The sequence below is a fragment of the Poromitra crassiceps genome (assembly GCF_964638095.1).
Source record: "Poromitra crassiceps genome assembly, chromosome: 4".
NCBI lineage: Eukaryota > Metazoa > Chordata > Actinopteri > Beryciformes > Melamphaidae > Poromitra > Poromitra crassiceps.
Genome location: NC_139626.1, coordinates 59060899 through 59085898, shown reverse-complemented (window position 1 = coordinate 59085898; position 25000 = coordinate 59060899). Strand labels below are relative to the sequence as shown.

At 43.2% G+C, this 25000-nt stretch overlaps 1 protein-coding gene across 1 annotated transcript in view; it reads left to right on the top strand.

Moving 5' to 3' along the window:
- The window catches only part of nup133 (nucleoporin 133), an 81733-nt gene that overhangs the window by 7388 nt on the left and 49345 nt on the right, over positions 1-25000 (top strand). The window contains exons 5-12 of the mRNA XM_083634946.1: positions 1-132; positions 2244-2399; positions 5905-5975; positions 8846-8993; positions 12706-12859; positions 16133-16287; positions 20305-20396; positions 24477-24652. The exon at positions 1-132 is cut by the window's left edge and continues 39 nt beyond it. Of these exons, the coding sequence (XP_083491072.1) occupies positions 1-132; positions 2244-2399; positions 5905-5975; positions 8846-8993; positions 12706-12859; positions 16133-16287; positions 20305-20396; positions 24477-24652 (1084 nt within the window). The remainder of the gene's footprint in view (positions 133-2243; positions 2400-5904; positions 5976-8845; positions 8994-12705; positions 12860-16132; positions 16288-20304; positions 20397-24476; positions 24653-25000) is intronic.

Here is a 25000-nt window from a genome sequence, read left to right as displayed (position 1 = left end):
TTGAGAGTGAGCGTGGACTCTTCCAGGAAGCTGCAGAGCAGAGCGCTGCAGCAGAGCCAGGGCGTGCTGTCCGGCATCGGCCGCCGCGTCTCCAGCCTCTTCGGCATGCTCCCCCCGCCACCCAACGACACCGTGAGTCAGCTTACGTGCTCCCCCCCCGCCACCCAACGACACCGTGAGTCAGCTTACATGCTCCCCCCCCGCCACCCAACGACACCGTGAGTCAGCTTACGTGCTCCCCCCCCGCCACCCAACGACACCGTGAGTCAGCTTACATGCTCCCCCCCCGCCACCCAATGACACCGTGAGTCAGCTTACATGCTCCCCCCCCCCGCCACCCAACGACACCGCGAGTCAGCTTACATGCCCCCCCCCCCCGCCACCCAACGACACCGTGAGTCAGCTTACATGCCCCCCCCCCCCCCGCCACCCAACGACACCGTGAGTCAGCTTACGTGCTCCCCCCCCGCCACCCAACGACACCGTGAGTCAGCTTACATGCTCCCCCCCCCGCCACCCAACGACACCGTGAGTCAGCTTACATGCTCCCCCCCGCCACCCAACGACACCGTGAGTCAGCTTACATGCTCCCCCCCCCGCCACCCAACGACACCGTGAGTCAGCTTACGTGCCCCCCCCCCCCCGCCACCCAACGACACCGTGAGTCAGCTTACATGCCCCCCCCCCCCGCCACCCAACGACACCGTGAGTCAGCTTACGTGCTCCCCCCCGCCACCCAACGACACCGTGAGTCAGCTTACATGCTCCCCCCCCCGCCACCCAACGACACCGTGAGTCAGCTTATGTGATCTGTCTGTGTTGAAGAGACGCATCTAGTTCAATAGGTACAGTAAAGGCAAATGTCCACCAGCGCCGTGCGGCTCGGGTGCGGCTGCCTGAACAGGCCTTCACCCATGTCATCCTGTCAGACACATGGTGACCCGGCAAAAAATAGAACAGGTGCGTATTTTTTTCCGCACAGCATTTATTGCCCATCTATTAACATTAGAGCCCACCGATATATCGGTCCACCGATATTATCGGCCGATAATATTTTTTATTTTTTAAGTTATATTTGAGCCTTTTTCTTAACTCAAGGTATATATTTGTTCTTTTTATGTTTTTGTATTTCTTTTTCTAGTTATTTATAATAATTATTAAATTCCCAGTGATGTTTACCGTTTCATTGCATTGATGTCAATTTGGAACATAAAGTTAATTGATAAGCTGTAAAATATCCTGCCAATATCCCACATTATAGGACTGATTTGCAGTCCTATTGAGCAATCTCAAGTCACGTCAAGTCATATTGTGAGTAGGGGTGCAGCGATCACGTTTTTTGCCACCGATCACTGATTGCCGATCGCCTATGGGAAATATCTGCCCAACCGATCATCGACCGATCACCGATTACCGATCACCGATATATAAACTCCTCAAAGAAAGTTTGGAAACGTTATTTTAGGTCGATTATTTCTCCCCTTTAATAATACCAATTGGCATTGTATTTTATATCGTTGGAAAGCCTGATTAGTGATAGGGCTTTTTTTTTTATATATATATATATATTTTTTTTTATATAAAAAAATTGCCGATCGCCGATCGCATATTTGAGGTCAAAATCGGCCGATACAGATTGCTTGCCGATCGATCGGTGCACCCCTAATTGTGAGAGCAAAATTATTCTACCATTACAATATCGTCGTCAAGTGTTTGATATTTGAGGGATCACTGCAAAAGGAGTTGTGTAATATAATGTGTGTGTATATAATATAAGAATACCGGCCGATAATCGATATCGGAATTCTTTTTACTCCCTAATAATTGCGTCGGCCTCAAAACTCCCAATATCAGTCGGGCTCCAATAGACCCTTCTCACGGGGGCCATTTTGTGTCAAAAAGGCAGGGTAAACACAGGTGCAAGCAAAACACTAATGAGGGTTTCCAACTTCCATGATTGGAATTTGGAAACCCTCATTAGTGTTTTGCTTGCACCTGTGTTTATTCTGCCTTTTCGACACAAAATGGCCCCCGTGAGAAGGGTCTATTAACATGGGTGAGAGTCCGTTTCTGACAGTTTGACCGGAGGCGCGCACAGCCGCACCGCATCTGGTGGACATTGGGCATAAGGCTGTAACACAGCCAGAGTTACAGGTACAAGTCCTTTTGGGAGCTCAGTAGATAGAGTATGACTGGTTGTGACTGTGTCTCTCTCTCTCTCTCTCTCTTGCTTGCTTGCACAGCTCCACAGCGTGCTGTGGGTGGGGGGCGCGGGCAGCCTGTACACCCTGAGCAGCTCCAGCCTGAGGAAGTGGGAGGTGGACGAGGCGTCGGAGCGCCAAGTCCTCAGCTGGGACGTCAGGCGCGCGCTGACCCACAGCATCGCCGACGCCATCTGGGTGCGTGGCCCCGCGATGGGATCCGTCTCTTTCAGGTCTTACAGGTGGCAACGTCCGCTGCGTAGGACGTCCTATAGACGGTTTTCACCAGAGCGCAACCCCACAGCACTTCCTTTTTCTCAGCATTCGGCAAACTGCAGAAATATTCACTCGACATCGTTACTTTTGTTTTCGCCGCTCAGCTGTGTAGACGGTTTTCACGGAATGATCAGTCCTGCGCTTGAATGTTTTTTTTTCTTTTATGTCCATAGCAAACACTGCAACAGGAAGTGAGCGGGGGTTCAATTTAGAATGTTTTTGTTGTCAAGTTAAAACCGTCTATAAGGCTTATATCACTGTGTAAAGACTTACATCGCTTTTACCTCCATACGCAGTTGAGGGAGCATTACTTTTTTCCACCTTCACGACCAGCGTTGGGAGTACTGTAACTTAACACATTGACTGCCAGCCGTTTTTTTTTGCTGTAGATAGCTTCTGCCAGTTTTTTTTTTGAGGATTCTAGGCTCATTTTACAAGAGCCGAGGTTTCTCTTCTGTTAGGACTTCGTGAACACCAATCATCTAAAAAGAACTAATAGAATGTGTGCTTTCTCTGTCTAAAAGAGTTAGTTTGTAGAGTTAGTAGTTATGTAAGCATTAGCAGTTGAATACAGCATGGTTTCAGCATCAGAAAAAATATTCAGAGATAAACGGCTTTTTGTGAAATTCGATAGAACAGTCACTTTAACCATTCATTTTTGGCATCAGTAAGACCTAAACAATAGTTTTGAACAGTAATTTCCTCCATAACAGCAGTAAACTTCCCTCTGCTCAACTCCTCCCTCCGTGGGCGTTCTTCTTGGCTGCAGCGCCATGTCACAAGCACTTTCCTACCTGTGCAAATGCACTTTCTCATACTCTCGACCTCTCAAATAAATTTCTGAATAGAAATTAAATTACTCTAAATTATAGCGAAAAAGAAACAAAAAAGAATGGGTTGAAAATCCCATTCTAAAAGCCTTTTAGGGCTGTTTCCAATTTGGTGTCGGACTAGGGGGCAGTCCCCGCTTGTCACCAGTCTCATTGCTTTGCTGCTGCTGTGCGGGTGTGAGCCTGTCTGTGCGGCCGCTCTTTGAGGAAGTCTGGTTGGACTCGCTCGCTTCTTGGAGTTTTGGTTGAGGGCTTTGATGAAGCTTTTGCGATTCTGGTCATATTTATGCTGCGTGTTTCAAAGTGTGTCCCACCCGCAATCCACTATGCAAATCTGCAATCCCGCACCGCCAGCAATCAGCGCGAAAACAAAAGCGCCTTCGCCAATCCACCTTCATGAGAATGGCTTCAGTCACACTGGTTTTTGCTTGCCTTCCTCCTTCCTTGTCACCACTTAGTGGGTCGGTGGAATGGGTTGTACACGTTGTACACGTCCAATACCTATATAAGAGATGTAAAAGGGGTAGATGCACATCCCACCGTCAAAAAAAAAAAATCGAAAAGTGATTGGCAATGAACGTGTTAACTACTTTTTGCAGAACTAGTAATCGAACCAATTACTTTTTCAAATTTAGTAACTCAGTTACAGTTCCAACAACAGTTACAACTGGGCTAGTTACTAGTTACTTTAGGATATGAAAATAAAGGACAACTTCAGAGGATTATCCGGTTTCTGATCCTCAGACCTAGTCCGGGGAGAGAGCTGCAGCTGCAGCCAGAGCCCCAGAGACTAATGACCTTGGGTAGGCTATAAGCCCCAGAGGCTAATGACCTTGGGTAGGCTATAAGCCCCAGAGACTAATGACCTTGGGTAGGCTATAAGCCCCAGGGGCTAATGACCTTGGGTAGGCTATAAGCCCCAGAGACTAATGACATTGGGTAGGCTATAAGCCCCAGAGACTAATGACCTTGGGTAAGCTATAAACCCCAGGGGCTAATGACCTTGGGTAGGCTATAAGCGAATGTTCAATGCCACACTGTGGCACAGCGACACTAAAATAATGTGTGCATTAATAAGACAATCGAAGCAGACTTTTAAAAGTAACCCAAAAGTTACTTTCCCTACGAACTACTACTTTGAAGTAACTAGTAACTTTAAAGTAATTAAATTACTTTAAAGAGAAGTAACTGTAACTAATTACCGATTTTCAGTAACTTGCCCAACACTGTTCACGACTTGCTGCTCCACCCCCGTATTGCTGGAGCCTGTCTCGGTAGGGGCGGAGCTACTTGCTGCCTAGGAAAAATACATTGAGTTAAATACATGGGCAACAACAAGCTAATTGGAGAAGTTGAGGGAAAATCTTACATAGCTTACCTTTGATCCCTGGCTCTACTTTGTGGGGAAAAAGGTGTTGTGGAAAGTAAAAAGTTCAATCTGTAATCTACTGTACTGAACTCTGAATCAACTGAAATCCCGAATCAAATGGTTTATACCTAAGAAGATGGCAGCAAATTGGCAATCACATGGGTGAAATGTAACCTGACGCTGCCAGATGGACGGTATAGCTCCACATAGTTTCACTAAACCAGTCGATCTGGGAATGCAGTAACCAGACCCGCTGACGGAGGCGGGCACTTTTTCCAAGCTACTTGGCAGGTGATTGGATGACCCATCTGTCTATCCATCTGGGTGTTAACTTCAACCAATCAGATCGCCGAAGGTGCCTGTGCCCTGATCTCCGTGGTATTCATTGATTGAGTCCTCACGGTCGTAAAGTCACCTTCGAAGCATTTAGTTTATAATTATTATAACAAACTAGTTGTGTGGCTTAGCCTTCCCAAATGTTGAGGGTCGTTTTTTAGAATTTAATACATAGAATTGGGAACGTTACATTCAATTTCATTCAGACTGCCTGTCACTTCCGCGGCGGCAGCCATGTGGACGAGTGAAAAGAACTACAAAGACCATGTACCCACTACTTGCCCAGACGAGCCTGAGCCCGCCTACGGCTGCCGCTGATTGGTCGGGCCGGCATGGTTCGACCAATCATCTTAACTGCCTGCCTGTGCATGACAAGATGGATACGTCGAGAGAATCTCTTTTGATCTCGCGAGGTTATCCATCTTGCAAGCAAGGTTAGGTGAAATGCCCTTTTAAAAAAAACTCTTCATTTTGTAATACTGAGCATGCCATACAAGTCATACATGGTCCAAATGACGCCACGGCGGCTCAGCGGTGAGCGCTGCTGCCACACAGCAAGAATGTCACGGGTTCGAACCTCGGTCCGTCCCCAGCCAGGTCCTTTCTGTTTGGAGTTTGCATGTTCTCCCCGTGTCCGTAGGGGTTTCCTCCCACCATCAAAGACATGTACGTTAGGGTTAATACTCCTGTCAGTGTGTGTGAGGCACTGGCACATTAAAGACATGTATGTTAGGGTTAATACTCCTGTCAGTGTGTGTGTGAGGCACTGGCACATTAAAGACATGTATGTTAGGGTTAACACTGGCACATTAACAGTAATGTTTGTGAATGTGCACTGTCCCTCAAATAAAGAAATAATGCTAACAGTCTTTGATCTTCTCCCTCCATCCAGGGGTCTGAGAGCAACTATGAGGAGATGAAGGAAGGAGCCAACGTCATATACCTGGATATGAAGCTCAGCCAGTGAGTGTGTGTGTGTGTGTGTGTGTATTTGAGTAATTACCTCATTATCATCACCTGTCCTGTGAGACCGTCCCATCACGAGTAACTGATACCCCGTAGGTAGAGCCATATGAAATCCGTTTAATTCTTTTCCAAATTACGTTTTATTTTCCCCCAAATTCAGTTTTTTCCATTTTAATTTTAATTTAGGGGTTAGGAGTGATATTTTTTCTTGTTTTGATGACTCTGCTCTCTCAGACAGCCTCTTTGACATGTTTCTCAAGGTGAAAACTAAGTTGTGAGGTGCAGTAAGGGTCCCACACAAGACCGCCCCCCCTCTCAAAACACCCCAATCAGAAATTGAATAATTTCTCTAGGTATATTTTACAATTATAAAATCATTTAGGTTACTACGATCATTAGATCTACTTCTTATTTTGATAATTAGGCCTACTTTTATCAATTTCAGCCAAATTATGGAAAATTCTGCAATATTCCATGTTTTACAGTTGATGTGTCCGTCCGTTTTTTCCGTTTTGCGGAAATCATATGGCCCTACCCCGTAGGTCCTCTGCTTTGGTGTAGGGCAGTGACTCTGAAACTTGTTTGGCTTCAGTACCCCCCTTTCCCTGATTTCTGATTCCAAGCACCCCCTTTACACGACTACAACGTTTTGCTTAGAAAACTACAAGAGAAAACTACAGCATACGATGCAATGAATGAATGATAACCCACCCTTTGAAGAATGTAACATTACAAAATAAGAAATTGAGTGAAAGTTACAATTAATGCAGATTTATTGTAACGTTTCATTTATTTTCATGATTTATTCTTCCATTTCTCCATTTTCCCCTTTCTCTCAAGTACCCGCTGTAGTACTTCCACGTACCCCTAGGGCAGGCGCGTCCAAAGTGTGGCCTGGGGGCCAATTGCGGCCCGCGGACCGATTTCCAACGGCCCGCGGCTTGTGGCCCTCCACACAGTATTGGTTAATCAAGCACTTTGCGTTTTTTATGCCTCCGCCGGCGATAGCCAGGCCGGAGGCATTATGGATCCGGGTTGTACGTCCGTACGTCCGTACGATGTTTGTTAACGCGATATCTGAGGAACGCCGACGGAATTTCATCAAATTTGCCTCAAACATCGACTTAGACTCAAGGATGATCTGATTAGATTTTGGTGGTCAAAGGTCAAAGGTCAAGGTCACTGTGACCTCTCGAACGCCATTTTCAAGCTTGTTAACGCGATATCTGAGGAACGCCTTGACGGAATTTCATCAAATTTGCCTCAAACATCGACTTGGACTCGAGGATGAACTGATTAGATTTTCGTGGTCAAAGGTCAAGGTCACTGTGACCTCACGAATGCCATTCCCAAGTTCATTAAAGCGATATCTCAAGAACGGCTTGATGGAATTTCTGCCAATTTGGCTCAAACGTCGACTTGGGCGCAAGGATGAATGGATTACATTTTGGTGATCAAAGGTCAAGGTCACTGTGACCTCCAACGCCATTTTCAAGCTTGTTAACGCCATATCTCAGGAATGCCTTGACGGAATTTCATCAAATTTGCCTCAAACATTAACTTGGCCTCAAGGATGAACTGATTACATTTTGGTGGTCAAACGTCAAGGTCACTGTGACCTCACGAACGCCATTCCCAAGTTGGTTAACGCAATATCTCAAGAACGGCTTGATAGAATTTCTTAATTTGGCTCAAACATCGACTTGGACGCAAGGATGAACTGATTCCATTTTGGTTATCAAAGGTCAAGGTCACTGTGACCTCTCGAATGCCATTTTCAAGCTTGTTAACGCGATATCTCAGGAATGTCTTGATGGAATTTCTTCGAATTTGCCTCAAACGTCCATTTGGACTCAAGGATGAACTGATTACATTTTGGTGGTCAAAGTTCAAGGTCACTGTGACCTCTCACACACCCAATTTCCAAGCTCTGTAACGCAACATCACAGGAGCGCCTTGACGGAATTTCTTCCAATTTACCTCAAATGGCGATTTGGACTCAAGAATGAACTAATTGCGGAGGCATAAGTCCGCGTTGCGGTCGTTCTAGTCTGTTCACCTAACGATGACGGCACCGTCCTACAGTTTGTAGACAAGCACCAAGTAGGAACAACGCAGGCGGAACTCATGTTTCCAGGAAAAGAAAATAACCCATTTGATGTGAGAAGCATGTATTTTCATATGATCTAATCTGGCCCCTATTTAAAAAAGGGTTGGACACCCCCGCCCTAGGGGGACGCATACTCCGGCCCTAGGGCAGTGGTTCTCAACCTGGGGGTCACGACTGAGTGGCTTTTTTTTTTTTTTACTTTTTTTTTTTTTTTACTTTTTCCATTATATCTCCAGGCTTGTATAAGATAATACAAGCCTGTCTTGTATTAACGAGATGAATGACAGAGCTATAATAAGCCTGCATTTATATATTTATTTTTCGTTTTTACCTTTAATATATAGCATGTCATTATCCCTGCATGTTCAGCTTGCAAAGGAGTCGTGTCTCTCTCCTTCACAATGAGTTGTGCCGTCGATTGATTGATTGATTGATTGATTGACAACTGTAGTTGAAGCCAAATTGATTTTGTCGTTTTGCAAATTTTGGGTCAGTAATTAACCCATGGGACAAACGGAGCAGAGAAGCGCAATCACTGATATGAAGTCTGCGTTCTGTGCGTAAATACGCACGAGCTCCATGCCGATGTGCACGTGATTTGGGGGGGGGGGGGGGGGGGGCGGACATATTTTTTGGGGGGGTCAGCTCAAAAAGGTTCAGACCCACTGCCCTAGCCCCGGCCCGGGCCCTATTGCAATGGTCAACACTGATAGCACTTGTGCCGAGTTAACCCAGGGCCTGTGTGGTGCTGTTCCAGAGTGGGCCTGGTGGTGTTGGCGGCGGCCTGGCACCCCTCGGACACGCCCTGCCTGGCCTACTTCTGCCTGGTCACCCTGCAGGACGGCGGAGCCAGCATCTCCGACCAGTTCACCGTGGAGGTCACCAAGTACAATCCTCCCTTCCAGGTCCGTCTTCACACTCTGGTCGACTTGTTCCTGCACTTCAAATGGATTGCTTTGTTTCGAGTGTTTTAGGTTTTTAGTCAAGTCAAGTTTCTATAGGCCCTACACATCACCACGGCATGTCTCAAAGGACTACAAAGAACAGACCTACCTAAATCTCACGTTTTAGTCAATCACACGCACTAAATGACTAAATACAGTAGGGATGTTCATTTTGAAAAATTTCCATAATCGAAAATCGGGGAAAATTAACGATCAATTATCGATTATCGATCATATTAATAATAATATTTTTTTAATATATATTTTTTACAAAATGAATGCCTATGGCAGAAAATACGAAAGACAACGTGTTCTCCTCAATTAACTTTTTATTTCAATGTGTCTCCTCTCCAACACTCTGCTGTCCCCGGCGCATGCCGGTGTGAATTCCCCATGTTTAAAACAGTTTTGTTGGCACAAAGGCCCGTGCCCAGCCAGAAAACTAGAGACTATATGAAGCTCCACCTCACGTTAGTCGGCTGTGCAATGGAGTGGGGCGAGGAGGAACGAATTCCACCCAAACCTAGTCCGCAAAAAAATAAAATAATAATAATTTAATAATAACAAAATCGATAAAAATTCCACATGATCGATTCCATTCCTTAACGATCAATTATCGATTTTCGATAACTGATGAACATCCCTAAAATACAGTGCACAAACACAACGAAGAAACATAAGGAAACGCGAGACAATGGCGTGAGTGCCTTCATGAAAGAACGACTTTTCCTCACACAGCCTTCAGATTCAGATTCAGAAAACTTTATTTATCCCCGAGGGGCAATTCAGTTTCTGCAGTTCATCACTGTTGCGGGTAAACACATTGTGTCTCTGTCCTAAATCACAAGATACAAAATACAGAAACATTCAGAAAGAAAAGAAACAAAAAGAGAAACTCAGTGTGATCGACCGAGGGGAAGTGCGTTTTGATTCCTCGTGTCCCGCAGCACACAGGGATCTGAGCCGCATAGATGCACGGCGCAACATTGTTTATACACATGTAAAGTGCATAAGGTGCAAACAATGTGTAAACAATTGGTTTTAAAAACAATAAAAGAAAAAAAAAGTGCATATAAAAAAAGTGCAAATGCTAGGGTGCACAGTGTTGTTGGTTCAAGTACATACTACATACCAGTGTTTCCCATACATTAAGGAATTTGTGGCGGGCCGCCACAAAAGGATTTGGACCGCCACAAAAAGATGTTGACAATTCTTTTCTTTTTTTTTTCTTTTTTTTTTTACAGTGCACCTGAACGCAACATGCAAGATATCCGCTGAATAAGTGTCCAATAAATGTTCATGTCATTCTGGCCAATACTTCTGTTATAGCATTTCAGTCTGGAATATGGAATATCTTTCAATAATCTATGATTTAGCTGCTACATTGTCAAATACCGCCATCTGCTCACTACCCAGGCACTTATGTATGTACTTAACCTAACTAACTTAACCTAACTAACTATCCAGTGTGCACAACATTGTCAGCCTAAACTCCGGCTGACACCCCAAAAACCTACAATCCGCTACAGAAAAATGTATATTGTTTGTTTATTAACTGGCCCGTCGCCTTCTATCATTTCACGAAAGTGGCAAAGCAAGTTGAGTATCCCTGACCTATAGGGAGAAATTTAGTTTGTCATTGTAAACCCACAGCACAGTAATGATGACATGTTCTTCATAGATCTAGCCTTTTAATTTTGCTCTTAAGCTTTCTCAAAGTACACCAAATTCATGCATTTTACTTTAAAATGTTTAAAAAAATCTCACGGGGGGGCCATGCCCCCCCCACCCTCTGCGGTCCCCCACCACAAATACTCAAAATCCTGTGGGAAACACTGCATACTTACAGTAAATGCACTTTCTACTTCTCTGCATTCAACAGCCGAATGGCTGAGGGAATGAAGGATTTGGAGTAAGGGTTTGTTCTGCAGGGAGGTGCTCGATAGCGCCGTCCCAGCAGCAGGAGGGCAAATTGAGAGGACAGGATATGGTCAGGTTGGTCCATAACACCTTTTGCTTTCTGAACCACTCGCTTCTTCCAGAGTGCGTTCAGGTCACTCTGCTGGACTCCAATGATTTTGGAGCAGACTTTGACGATATTGTTAAGGCTATTTCTGCCCTTCACAGACAAACCGTTAAACCAACGTATAAAAGAAAAGGTTCTAAGGCTCTCAATATAAGATCTGGAAACAGTGCACAGGATGGTTTTTGACACTTTAAAGGAGTTAATCTTCCTTAGTAGATAGATTTTCTGTTGGCCTCTCTTAACAAGAGACTCTATGTTTGTGTCAAACTTAAGATGCGAGTCAAACAGAGGTTGTGCAACTCATATTCCCTTCTCATGGGACATTGTTGTTAAGACAGAGGAATAATGTCAATATTGAAATAAAGTGAAAATAGAACCTAGCATAAACTAGCATAAACTAGCTTGTTTTCACACAACAGTCAAATGTAAGGAGTGTCTCAGAAGTCAACAACCCTTAAATTATATATATATATATATATATATATATATATATATATATATATATATATATATATATATATATATATATATATATATATAATTTTTTTTACAGTGCACCTGAACGCAACATGCAAGATACCTGCTGAATAAGTGTTCAAATGTTCATGTCATTCTGGCCAATACTCCACTTCTGTTATAGCATTTCAGTCTGGAATATGGAATATCTTTCAATAATCTATGATTTAGCTGCTAAATTGTCAAATACCGCCGTCTGCTCGCTACCCTACTTAACCTAACTAACTATCCGGTGTGCACAACATTGTCAGACTAAACTCCGGCTGACACCCCAAAAACCTACAATCCGCCACAGAAAATTGTATATTGTTTGTTTATTAACTGGCCCCTGGCCTTCTATCATTTCATGAAAGTGGCCCCCGGGCAAAGGAAGTTGAGTATCCCTGCCATAGAACATTTCACTCAGACCAAAACTTAAAAAACTACATCGAAAAAATATTTTCTTTAAATCCGCAATTTCTTTACGTTTTGGTCTCCTGTTTCTAAACATATCTGAACCGTTTGGTTTGAACCAGTAAAACTATTTTTTTGTAAGCATTTCACGAAATGTCAATGCGAAAATAAATGGCGGATGAAAATCTCTGGTACAGTGCTGAAGCAGGAAGTAGGCGGTCACTTTGCCTCTATAGTCACACACATCATCTGATTCTGTGCTGAGATACGCCGGGAAAAACAGCACAAGTTACGCCGGAAACAGTATACTTCCGTAGCTTTGCTGCGAGGAATAGCTGTGTTAGTCCAAACAAGTTCATTTCGTCTTAACTAAAGTTAACTAAAGACTAGTTGTATTTTTTGTCAATACCCGACGGTTTGGACTGCTGCTTCCTGCTTCCTGCAATCTTCATCAGAGACGAAACTGTCAGGTATTGACAACAAATACAACTAGTCTTTTAATATGAACAACATTTAAATTTAATAGCTGTGTGTTATTGCTTTATTATTAACAACCGGCCATCGCCAACGGATACAAGCGACTGTTTTAGTCGCTCAGAGGCCTTTTGAGCCCGCCGATTGCTCACCGTGTGTGTGTGCGTGTGCGTGTGTGTGTGTGTGTGCGTGTGTGTGTGTGTGTGCGCCTGCGTGTGTGTGTGCGCCTGCGTGTGTGTGTGTGTGTCTGTGTGTGTGTCTCAGAGTGAAGAGGTGCTGCAGAACACGCGTCTGGTGCTGCCTCGCTCCCCCGGCTCTGCTGCCTTCCTCTATAACGAGGAGCTGGTGTTCGCCTGCTCCACCGGCACCGGCCGGGGGGCGGGGCTTCCCGAGGAGAAGATCGCCTTCAACGCCCCCGGTGAGACTGCAATCAAACAACACACTTTGGTCAAACTCAAGCCTCGGCCCCAGAGTACACACACACACACACACACACACACACACACACACACACACACACACACACAGAGTACCAGCAGAGTACGAGCATTTACAAAGGATCGGATCAAGAATAATGCCGTTATATTGATGGCAGAGTGTAATTAGAGCATGGATGACGATAGAATTATATTAGAATAGAATAGAAGATATCTAAATACAGGGCTTAAAATTCACTTTGCAAACTAGGGGGGAACTCCCCCCTTATGTTCTTCAGATGGGGGGGATTTATAGACTTTGGGGGGGGATTTTTTCAGGCGATACTATAATGACAAATACCTGCTTCTCCTGTCCAATAAGCGATAATACTGTAATTTCACATTTTTGTATTTAAAAAGGGAAGTAGTTTATGCACACCTGAGTCTAAATTACTATGGCTTTTGTTGTGCTTCTTCTGCAGACTAAGCCATAGGCTTTTGGTTCATGGAAGCCTTTATTTTTTTGTATTGAGTGATACACTCTAGTCTAAACACTAATATCATATTATATCAGAAGTGTTTTGTTTTGTCTTCACAATAGTGATGTCAGTTAGATTTGGCTATGGAATATTAAATCATCCATCTTTGCTCACTACATCTGCCTTTCCTACTGTCATTACTGGCAACTAAACCTGTTCGAATTTTGCATTGGGGAGAGTTCTGTTGAAGTGACTATAACCATCTGTGTGTCGTTTCACTTTTTATTGAAAATGCTTCCACCAGATTTTTCACGGCTGCTTTATGAGAAACGCCATTTGAGTGGCGAGTGCGACAACATCGTTGACATCACTGGCACTGGGCCTAAGGAGGATTAACGTTATTAATTAACATGATTATTGATTGATTATCGATATCAGATTCTTCATCGTCAATAACGTAACGCTAAACATCACTGACACTGACGTTACTCGGTGTTGACGTTTCAGCTAGAAGTGCCTTGTTGTTCCACTTGTCCTGTTAGTTTTATCTGAGCGGGTCCCCCTTCTGAGGATGTAGTTTTCCTTTTTAGCCAGCGTTCTATCATGTTTGCAAGCAGCTGTCTACCCACCGAGAAATTAGCAGAGGTGCGTTGATGTCAAGAGGGACGCAATGTTTTTTTCCTTTTTTCCCCATGATGGCAAAGGCTAGGCGAAGCCATGACCCGCCCCTCTCTGCCTCTGATTGGCCTAGTGTCAAACGTTCATCCAATCACATTCGCTTGGCTATCCTGCAACTCTTTCTACAGTGTGTGCTCAGTGGGTCAGACAGACAGCCGTTTCGCTTGCATAGATCGGTCTGCGCAAACCATTGCGGGATTACTCCCCCTTTATAAATTGAAAATATGCGGGAATTCGGTAAAATGTGCGGGATTCCCGCAATCCCGCGCTGAATTTTAAGCCCTGAAATATATTAGATCTCATTCAACTTGAATATCATCTGTTGGGGAAATTGGGGCGTTGCAGTAGAAGAAGAGAATAGGGTGCAGTGTTTCCCCTAGAAACAATTTCAGGCCTGGAGGTGATTTCGAAACGTTCCCCCGACGGCAACGGTGGGGGCCCTCGCTGGCGACGCTAAACTTTTAGCTAACCTGTTCGCATCTATGTTCGCAATGGCATCCCAAGTATCATCATACTATTATGGGATGCGATGCGGACAGTTGTATTATGGGATGTGCGTTTCCCAGGCAACGACACACGTTGACACGTTTTGGAACAGCCCCGCACGCTGGCACGATCCTCCTAAAAGCAAAATGCTTATTGTTTTGAATGATTTGAGATCTTCTATTACTGTCAACACTAGTATTGTTGTATTGTAATAATATGCCATAAAGGTTTATTGAAATTTTGGGGAGAGCGGGGGGGGGGGGGGGGAGAAAAAATAAAATGATTTTATTATTTCTGGCCTGGCGGGGGCGTCGTTGGCCTGGCGGGCCCGCCAGGCCTGTAGAATGGTAGGGGAAACACTGACTAGATAACAATATAAAGTAAATACAACAGTTAGACATATAGAGCTCGGGAGAGCATGTGGCATTTTGGGATTGTTTTTGCCATATTGGTTTGCAATGCCTCTAGTTTACATCAATCACTCATAATATTGACTACAAGAGGACACTACCAGCTGTGTTCAAGCTCCTCCACCACCAGACCCGTTACTGCAGCCTTAAAGTTTCACACAACTCGGCCGCCCCACCCGCCAATAACAGGAAGCGAACGCAAAGAAAACACCAGCGCAGACACTGCTCCACAGCTCCACAGCTCCACAGCAAGCAATATGGTCACTTAGGCACCTCACGATTCGATTCGATTACGATTAAGGGTGCTACGATTCGATTATTAAACGATTATTACGATTATTACGATTAATCACGATTTTCGATGCATCTTTTTCACCAAACAGGATTTTTTTTAAGCAAGGTATATTTGTCGGTATCCATTAATTAACGTAAACAAACAAATGTACCTCCATTATCTTCAGTTGCGACCGAAGTCCACGCATCACATGTTACAGCCACCCTGCATGCTTTCTTCAGTGATTCCAGTTTCCAGTACTTCGGTTTTGGTCTCGTTTTACAGTTAAGGAACTGCTTTCCGGGCGAAATACCGTATTTTTTGCAAATAAAGCAAAAAAAAAATTGCAAAAAAAAAAAAATGCAATTTTTTGCAAATCGATAATCGAACATTGCGAATCGATTTTAATCGTCACGTGACTCATCGCGACGCATCTAAAAAACGATTAATCGGCACACCCCTAATGGTCACAGTGGCTGGGGCTCCAGACACTTGACATCGCGAGGACAATAGAGAATAATACATGAATACATCAAAACAAATAAGATCAAATTGAAGGTCGACATGGATGTGCAAGTGTGTATCGTTAGCCATTCACATCGTCAGGAAGGAATTATATACAGACCTTTTTTTTGCGGAAAATTTTAGAAACTTCATGTAACGCTCTTATTTTGGCACCAATCATCGTTATTATCATCATCATATTTATTATGATTGTTTCTTTCTTTTTTGGGGGGTTTAACCTTGACATAAACTTGGCAAAAATTTGGAGTTGTGGATGTGATACTATAATATTACCCAGCGAGCCCATTTAAATGTCAGCGCGTGTCTCTCTGGTGCTCTCTCTCTCTCTCTCTCTTTCTCTCTCTCTCTCTCTCTCTCTCTCTCTCTGTCTCTCTCTCTCTCTCTCTCTCTCTCTCTGGTGCTCTCTCTCTCGCTGTCTCCCAGGTGACGGAGTGCGTGGGGGCGGCTGCTGTGCCAACCTGCCAGTCTTCTTCTCTCAGAACAGCGGGCTGGTGGCGGTGGTGGGCAGGGAGAGCGCCTCCATCCTGCCCGAGACCATGGAGGACTCACTCTGCTCCTCGCTGGCCGCCGCTCCGGAGGTAAAACCTCAGCCAGGAGGCCCACAGCGCCTGCTGCTGCTGCTGCTGCTGGGCCCACTGAGCTGAATGTTCAAAGAGTTTTGAAAATTGAGCGATGGGGTATGTTTCCGTGTAGTAAAGAAGGGAGTCCCGCGCACACCGTCCAAACTTGCAATTAGGAATTTATTTTCCGTGACGTTTCGGTCACCGACCTTTTTCAAACAAATGGTTAGAGACATGATGAAGCCGCTTAAATAACGAGTGGCTGTTCTGTCACAGCCAATCAGAACTCCACACGTGAAGAAGGGCTTGGTCACAAGACAATCATTTCTAAAAGACATATTAGACACTGAATTATAGCCTATATAGCAAAAATAATTATAAACATTTGGAAATACATATTTAAATAGATAAACAATGGATAAAGTAAACAATGGATAAAGTGAAGCTCATTTTAGGCACTAAATAGGGACCAAATATCATAATAACTATAAGATCTGACCAGACTGTCTCCAATTAGGTCTAAAGCAGCATGGTGCTTGCAGTAATAGGTTATAAAAGTTAAAGAAGGCCTACCTCAGATAGCCTATATTTATAAATGAGCTTCACAATACATAGAAAAAACATCGAGGGGCAAATATCAAAGGGACAATGTATTTTTGTGTAGAACACACAGAGGCCTTTAGAAAAGATCATACATTTATAAACCTGGACACAGTGGAGTGGGTACAATGGCAAAAGAGCCTGGCCATCTATGCCCAGGATACACTTGCAGGATCTAGGCTCCTCGGCAGAACGACCCTTAAGGAAAAATTGGGAATTTTAAAATGAATATGGTAAAACATTTCATTACAAAAATAGAGAAACAAAGGGGGAGATCATAAGAACATGTTGAATAACAGTTCGTCATTGAGTCCTTTTGGTGCCAGACTCTGTAAGGTGTGGATATGTTTCAGTGTAGGAAATTAGCCAAGGGCAAAAATGCCCCCAATAAATCTCAGAATGCCCCTGAAAAACTGTGATCGCGGGGGGGGGGGGGGATTGACTCCCAAGATCTCGATAATTTTATTTTCATTCGATTCATTTCAATTTGCCGTTTCTATCTCTAACACACACTCTGCACCTGCAAGCTGGTTGCCAGAAGAAGACAACGAAGAACACACTCACACAAAGCAGCACTGTTGTTCACACTCTACACTTGAGCAACTTTAGGCACTAATTAAGATCTTTTTTAATGTGTCCCCAAAACTTTGTAAATGCCCCCGTTTGTTTGATAGGGGGGGCAAAAGTTGCCCCTCCAAAATATGTGTTAAAATGTTCCTACACTGGTGCGTCTGTCGGTCCACCCGTTATGGCCGAGATGTGCACACGAGTTGTAGATTAGGCCCCTCCCCCCCGGCCCTACAAGGAAGTGAGAGTGGAGAGGAGACAGAAATCGGCTCGAAGCCGGTGAAACATGCACACACACACGCACACACACATATATGCACACACAGAGCCAGAGAGTAGGGTGGAGAAGGGTCTGACCCGTGCAAACCTGCACCGCCTACTTCAACACCTGGGTGTGTTCCCACCCCCACCCCCCCCCCCCCCCCCCCCCCCTGCCCCATAGCACAGAATAAATATATATGTATATTATGCAGGCAGGGGCTTTATAGCACAGAATAAATATATATGTATAGGCAGGGGGTTTATAGCACATAATAAATATATATGTATATGCATGCAGGGGGTTTATAGCACAGATTAAATATATATGTATATGCAGAGAGGGGGTTTATAGCACAGAATAAATATATATGTATATGCAGAGAGGGGGTTTATAGCACAGAATAAATATATATATATATGCAGAGAGGGGGTTTATAGCACAGAATAAATATATATGCAGGCAGGGGGTTTATAGCACAGAATAAATATATATGTATATGCAGAGAGGGGGTTTATAGCACAGAATACATATATATGTATATGCAGAGAGGGGGTTTATAACACAGAATAAATATGTATGTATATGCAGGCAGGGGGTTTATAGCACAGAATAAATATATATGTATATGCAGAGAGGGGGTTTATAGCACAGAATAAATATATATGTATATGCAGGCAGGGGGTTTATAGCACAGAATAAATATATATGTATATGCAGGCAGGGGGTTTATAGCACAGAATAAATATATATATATGCAGAGAGGGGGTTTATAACACAGAATAAATATGTATGTATATGCAGGCAGGGGGTTTATAGCACAGAATAAATATACTGTATATGTATATGCAGGCAGGGGGTTTATAGCACAGAATAAATATATATGTATATGCCGGCAGGTTTTTTTTTAACACAAAATAAATATATATGTATATGCAGGCAGGGGATTTATAGCACAGGATAAATATATATGTATATGCAGGCAGGGGGTTTATAGCACAGAATAAATATATATGTATATTATGCAGGCAGGGCGGTTATAGCACAGAATAAATATATATGTATATGCAGGCAGGGGGTTTATAACACAGAATAAATATATATGTATATGCAGGCAGGGGGTTTATAACACAGAATAAATATATATGTATATGCAGGCAGGGGGTTTATAGCACAGAATAAATATATATGTATATGCAGGCAGGGTTATAACACAGAATAAATAAATATGTATATGCAGGCAGGGGGTTTATAGCACAGAATAAATATATATCTATATGCAGGCAGGGGGTTTATAGCACAGAATAAATATATATGTATATGCAGAGGGGGTTTATAACACAGAATAAATAAATATGTATATGCAGGCAGGGGGTTTATAACACAGAATAAATAAATATGTATATGCAGGCAGGGGGTTTATAGCACAGAATAAATATTTCTGTATATGCAGGCAGGGGGTTTATAGCACAGAATAAATATATATGTATATGCAGAGAGGGGGTTTATAGCACAGAATAAATATATATGTATATGCATGCAGGGGGTTTATAGCACAGAATAAATATATATGTATATGCAGGCAGGGGGTTTATAACACAGAATAAATATATATGTATATGCAGGCAGGGGGTTTATAGCACAGAATAAATAAATATGTATATGCAGGCAGGGGGTTTATAGCACAGAATAAATAAATATGTATATGCAGGCAGGGGGTTTATAGCACAGAATAAATATATATGTATATGCAGGCAGGGGGTTTATAGCACAGAATAAATATATATGTATATGCAGGCAGGGGGTTTATAGCACAGAATAAATATATATGTATATGCAGGCAGGGGGTTTATAACACAGAATAAATATATATGTATATGCAGGCAGGGGGTTTATAGCACAGAATAAATAAATATGTATATGCAGGCAGGGGGTTTATAGCACAGAATAAATAAATATGTATATGCAGGCAGGGGGTTTATAGCACAGAATAAATATATATGTATATGCAGGCAGGGGGTTTATAGCACAGAATAAATATATATGTATATGCAGGCAGGGGGTTTATAGCACAGAATAAATATATATGTATATGCAGGCAGGGGGTTTATAGCACAGAATAAATATATATGTATATGCAGGCAGGGGGTTTATAGCACAGAATAAATATATATGTATATGCAGGCAGGGGCTTTATAGGGTTACGGCTCAAATATGCTCATCTTTAAATACAGATATGGATGCAGCCTTCTGTGCAAACTCTGAGTTAATTTAATCAGTATTTGTGCACATTTTCTGAAAGCTTGCAGATATGGATGAAACGGAGCAGTACCAAACACACACACACACACACACACACACACACACACACACACACACACTTTTGAGACTCTACTGCCCTCTAGTGGATGTGTTGCTTAACATTATGCAAAGGTTAAGGACACATGGGTGCAGTCAGTGACGGTTCCATAATTTGTTTATTTTTGTATGTAAATTAACAATGACTCAACAGTGACTCGAGCAGCGGCTGAGATTCCCGGCTTTCAAAACTCCCTTTCCAAGACACTCCATCCTGGATCTGCATTGATCCTTTGTGTTGTGTGTTGAAGGTTTCCGCCATGGAGACTCCAACCAGAGCAGAGCCTGTAGCTCAGGAGGACAAAAGCAGACTGCTGAAGACGGCCTTCCTACAGTTCTGTCGGTACGTGGCTCAACAGCTCCCAGAGACCAGGAACAAATAGCTTGTTGTAATTGCTCAATAAGAAAGTGGATGGAATAGGGGCTTCTTATCGGTCAATGCTTAAAGTCGAACTGAACCCGTTCATCACGTGCATAATGAGTCCTTTTCAGACTGAAAACATAGTTTGTCTAAGATGACAGGTTGAGAGGCGGGTCATAGTATCATGTCGATGATTTTATTTGACAATTCTGGGGACTCGATTGGGCTTTGGCCAATCCTGGCGCGTTCCGCCTCCAAATCGAGTGGGATTCAGCGTGTTGTGGCGCTCCCCTCGGGAAGAGCCTGGTGACTAGGGGTGGGAATCGCTGAGTAGCTCACGATACGATATGGTCACGATACTTGGCCCTCGATAACGATATTATCACGATACAGCGATTCTGCGATAATCGATATATTGGAAGACGATACATCACGATACCTGTGTAACTGAAGAGAAAAAAATACCCCTAAAAGGCAAGAAGCAGGTATTATGTATTTATTAGCAGAATTGACATGAACTCTCTGAGTTCACTCACTCATAACATTTTCGATACCACGGAGGAAAAGTTACACATTAAGTCTTTTTATTATTATTATTAAAACAAGAAAACCTATATAACCTACCTACCTATATAATTTCTAAAAGTAGATATTAATGAGCAAACATTTCCATTCATGTAGCCTACAGTATTTATGTTTTTGTTTCAACTACAAACATAAATAAACGTCAACTTGAAACTATGTTTCAACTACCACACACAGCATAATATTTTAGCCTGTTTATTAAAAAAAAAAAAAAAAATTAAATGAACATATCGATACTTGGTGCCAGTGTATCGATAACGTATCGCAAGTGGAAATATCGCGATAACGTGAGTATCGATATTTTGTCCCACCCCTACTGGTGACGCGAGGTTAGTGGCTGAGTGGAGCTCAGCGAGCCGCAGGCAGCCAGCTGCCTTCGTGTTGCCGAGCGGAGAGTGTAGCACGTCGGCCTGGAATCTCCGAAGTGCGACCCCTGACAACCAAGCTCTCGGATGCGCGCGCCATTATCGCTGCTGTAAGTGAGTTCTTTGCATTCTTAGAGATGATAGTTTTTGTTTTTTGTTCATGTTTCTAACAATTGGCCAAGTTAGTAGTTAGTTTATGGGATAGGAATTCTGCCAGATGAGAGGCACTAGGCGCCATTTTCTCCTTCATTTGGAAGAGAAAATTATCCTGAAATGAAGATTTGATTGACAGCTGCATGCCGTGATATGATTGGTTGAAATGGGGTAGAAATTTGATAGTACTAGGTGACGTCAGCAAACTGTACATTACTGTTATTTATGAATGGTTCAGCTCGACTTTAAAGTTCAGTCACCTGAAGAATAGTGTGCGGTAGGGGTGGGGGGGGAAATCGATACACCACAGTATCGCGATATTTTGCCTGACGATATTGTATCGATATTTGGACGCCAAGTATCGATATTGCAAAAAAAAAAAAAAAATTTTTTTTTTTTTGCAGGCCATGCCAGGCCACCGGGCTACTATAAACTTTAGTTCAAAGGCCAGCAGTAAACAAACGGTAGCATATTTTCATTTTGTTTTAACAGTAACAGTTTTGTCATAACAGTAATTTACAAATTCCCCAGTTACTGAATGGGCTGCACAAGATGTTTTGTGTAAGTGAAGTGAAGTTGCAAAAACTACATAAGTACAGTAGTCCACACACACATCCAGTTAAGGTGGACTGTAAGTAGACTGTAACAAACAGTTCAGTTTGTCAGGTGCATGCAACTATGACATGACTTTATGAAAGTTGTTGGTCTGTCTACTTGACAATGTTGCTGCAATAAAATGGTTGAAGTCAGATGTACAGACTGAAAAATTGTTCTTATATAAACCAGATGTTGACAAAGTTTTCTTTTGGGGACATCATTTGCAGTTGAAAATGTAAGAAATCGCAATATATCGAAATATCGCAATATTCAATATATCGCAATATCGATATATTGCAATATCGAAAATATCGCAGTATCGCAATACTATCGTATCGTGACTCAAGTATCGTTTCAGTATCGTATCGTGGGCATCTGGTGATTCCCACCCCTAGTGTGCGGATGGAGGAACTGTGTGTGTGTGTGTGTGTGTGTGTATGTGTGTGTGCGTGCGTGCGTGCGTGTGTGTGAGGAACAGTGTTATCAGTGCATCCCATCTGCAACCAGGATGATGAGAAAAGATATCTGTGCTACTTGTGTGGGATCAAATCAGCATGTTGCATTATTAGATTAAATTCATGTCACGGGCTTCCTAGTGTCGTATTGATCAATTGTACAATAAAAATGTAATTAAACTGCATGGTAGCCATGGGATCAGAGGCGGACGACACTGAGCAGCTGATATCTGTTTTTTAACAGATGTCAAACTGGGATCGGTGTTAAGATAAGAGATACAATGACATTTTATTGATGCCTAGCTGCTTAGGGAGATTGGATAATTTAAGTAATAAAATGAGTCAACGTCAATACAGAAAAAGCAAGAAGAGTATTCACCATTTTCCTTGACTTACATTTCCCATGATTCTCAGTGGTAGCCGGTTGTCGACTTCCTGTTTACATCTCTTTCACTAGGAAGGAGGTGCGCGCCGCTGTCAAAGAGTCTGAATGTATTGCTTATTTGATCCGAAATGGCTAAAAATAGTATCGTCGTGTGGTTGCATAGCGGCGATATTTTACAAAAACAAGGCGAATGTCAATTCACTCGTACTGTACGGGCTTATTTGAGGCGAAATGGCTAAAAAATAGTATGTGGTTGCATAGCGGCCACTTTTATTTTGAAGGCTAAACGTCCAAACCGGAACTATTATAATTTGGTGATTGAACGGAGCTTTAGCGGTCTCTCTCTTTCAAGATTCAAGATGTTGTCACTCCGTTGTACAATTATGGACATGTGAAATTATTGTGCTGGGGGGCTCCATTACAAGACATAGGTACTGTAGGTACAAAGTCACAACAATTATTATGATTATTTTCAGTCTCTTTCGCTATGAACGGTCCTGGGCGGAAACAGGCAACCGGCAGCTGGAAACAGGGAGGGAGGGTCTCATGGAAGCGCCCACGGTCTCACCAGGAAACTCGTGAATAAGCCGCATACAGTAAAATGGGTATAAAACCAATAAATATATAATGTAACCCTATTATTGAACTTATTCTGAATGATAGTGGAGAGATGCAGTACGTTTCTCTGTAGCGTTGTTTTTGCTCCCTCAGTGTGTAGATGCCTCTGCAACAGGAAAGTGATGGGTGTGTTATAGGGGTGGGGGAAAAAATCGATACACCATAGTATCGCGATATTTTGCCTGACGATATTGTATCGATATTTGGACGCCAAGTATCGATATTGCAATTTTTTTTTTTTTTTTTTTTTTTTGCAGGCCATGCCCTGCCACCGGGCTGCTATAAACGTTCGTTCCAAGGCCAGCAGTAAACAAACGGTAGCATATTTTCATTTTGTTTTAACAGTAACAGTTTTGTCATAACAGTAATTTACAAATTCCCCCAGTTACTGAATGGGCCGCACAAGATGTTTTGTGCAAGTGCAGTGAAATTGCATTGTTCAAAAACTACCTAAGTACAGTAGTCCACACACACATCCAGTTAAGGTGGACTGTAAGTAGACCGTAACAAACAGTTCAGTTTGTCAGGTGCATGCAACTATGACATGACTTTATGAAACTTGTTGGTCTGTCTACTTGACAATGTTGCTGCAATAAAATGGTTGAAGTCAGATGAACAGACTGGAAAATTGTTCTTATATAAACCAGATGTTGACAAAGTTTTCCTTTGGGGACGTCATTTGCAGTTAAAAAAGTAAGAAATCGCAATATATCGAAATATCGCAATATTCAATATATCGCAATATTCAACGTATCGCAATATCGCAATACTATCGTATCGTGACTCAAGTATCGTTTTAGTATCGTATCGCGGGCATCTGGTGATTCCCACCCCTAGTGTGTTATACACGAGTATGTGTGTTAAAGAGAATCCCTGAGGAGAGAAATGTTCTGTCCTCCGTCAGGAACGACCTGGTTGGAGCTCAGACGGTCACGGACGAGCTGTTCCCCCCCGAGGGGGAGGGGGAGGGGGAGGGGGAGGAGGGGGCGGAGCTGGATGCCATGGTGATCCGCATCGACCTGGACCTGGTGGACGACTACCCCGCCTCCGACCCCCGCTGGGCCGAGTCTGTGCCTGACGGTGAGGCAGGGAGGGCAAAACACATCCAGAGCACTGTACTGCCTTTCACTGATAATGACCATGTGATGTTATAGTTTGCTGTTGTCTCACTATCTCTGTCTGTGTGTCTGTCTGTCTGTCTGTCTGTCTGTCTGTCTGTATGTCTGTCTGTCTGTCTGTCTGTCTGTCTGTATGTCTGTCTGTCTGTCTGTCTGTCTGTCTGTCTGTCTGTCTGCCTGTCTGCCTGTATGTCTGTCTGTCTGTCTGCCTGCCTGTCTGTCTGTCTGCCTGTCTGTCTGTCTGTCTGTCTGTCTGTCTGTCTGCCTGTCTGTCTGCCTGTCTGTCTGTCTGTCTGTCTGTCTGTCTGTC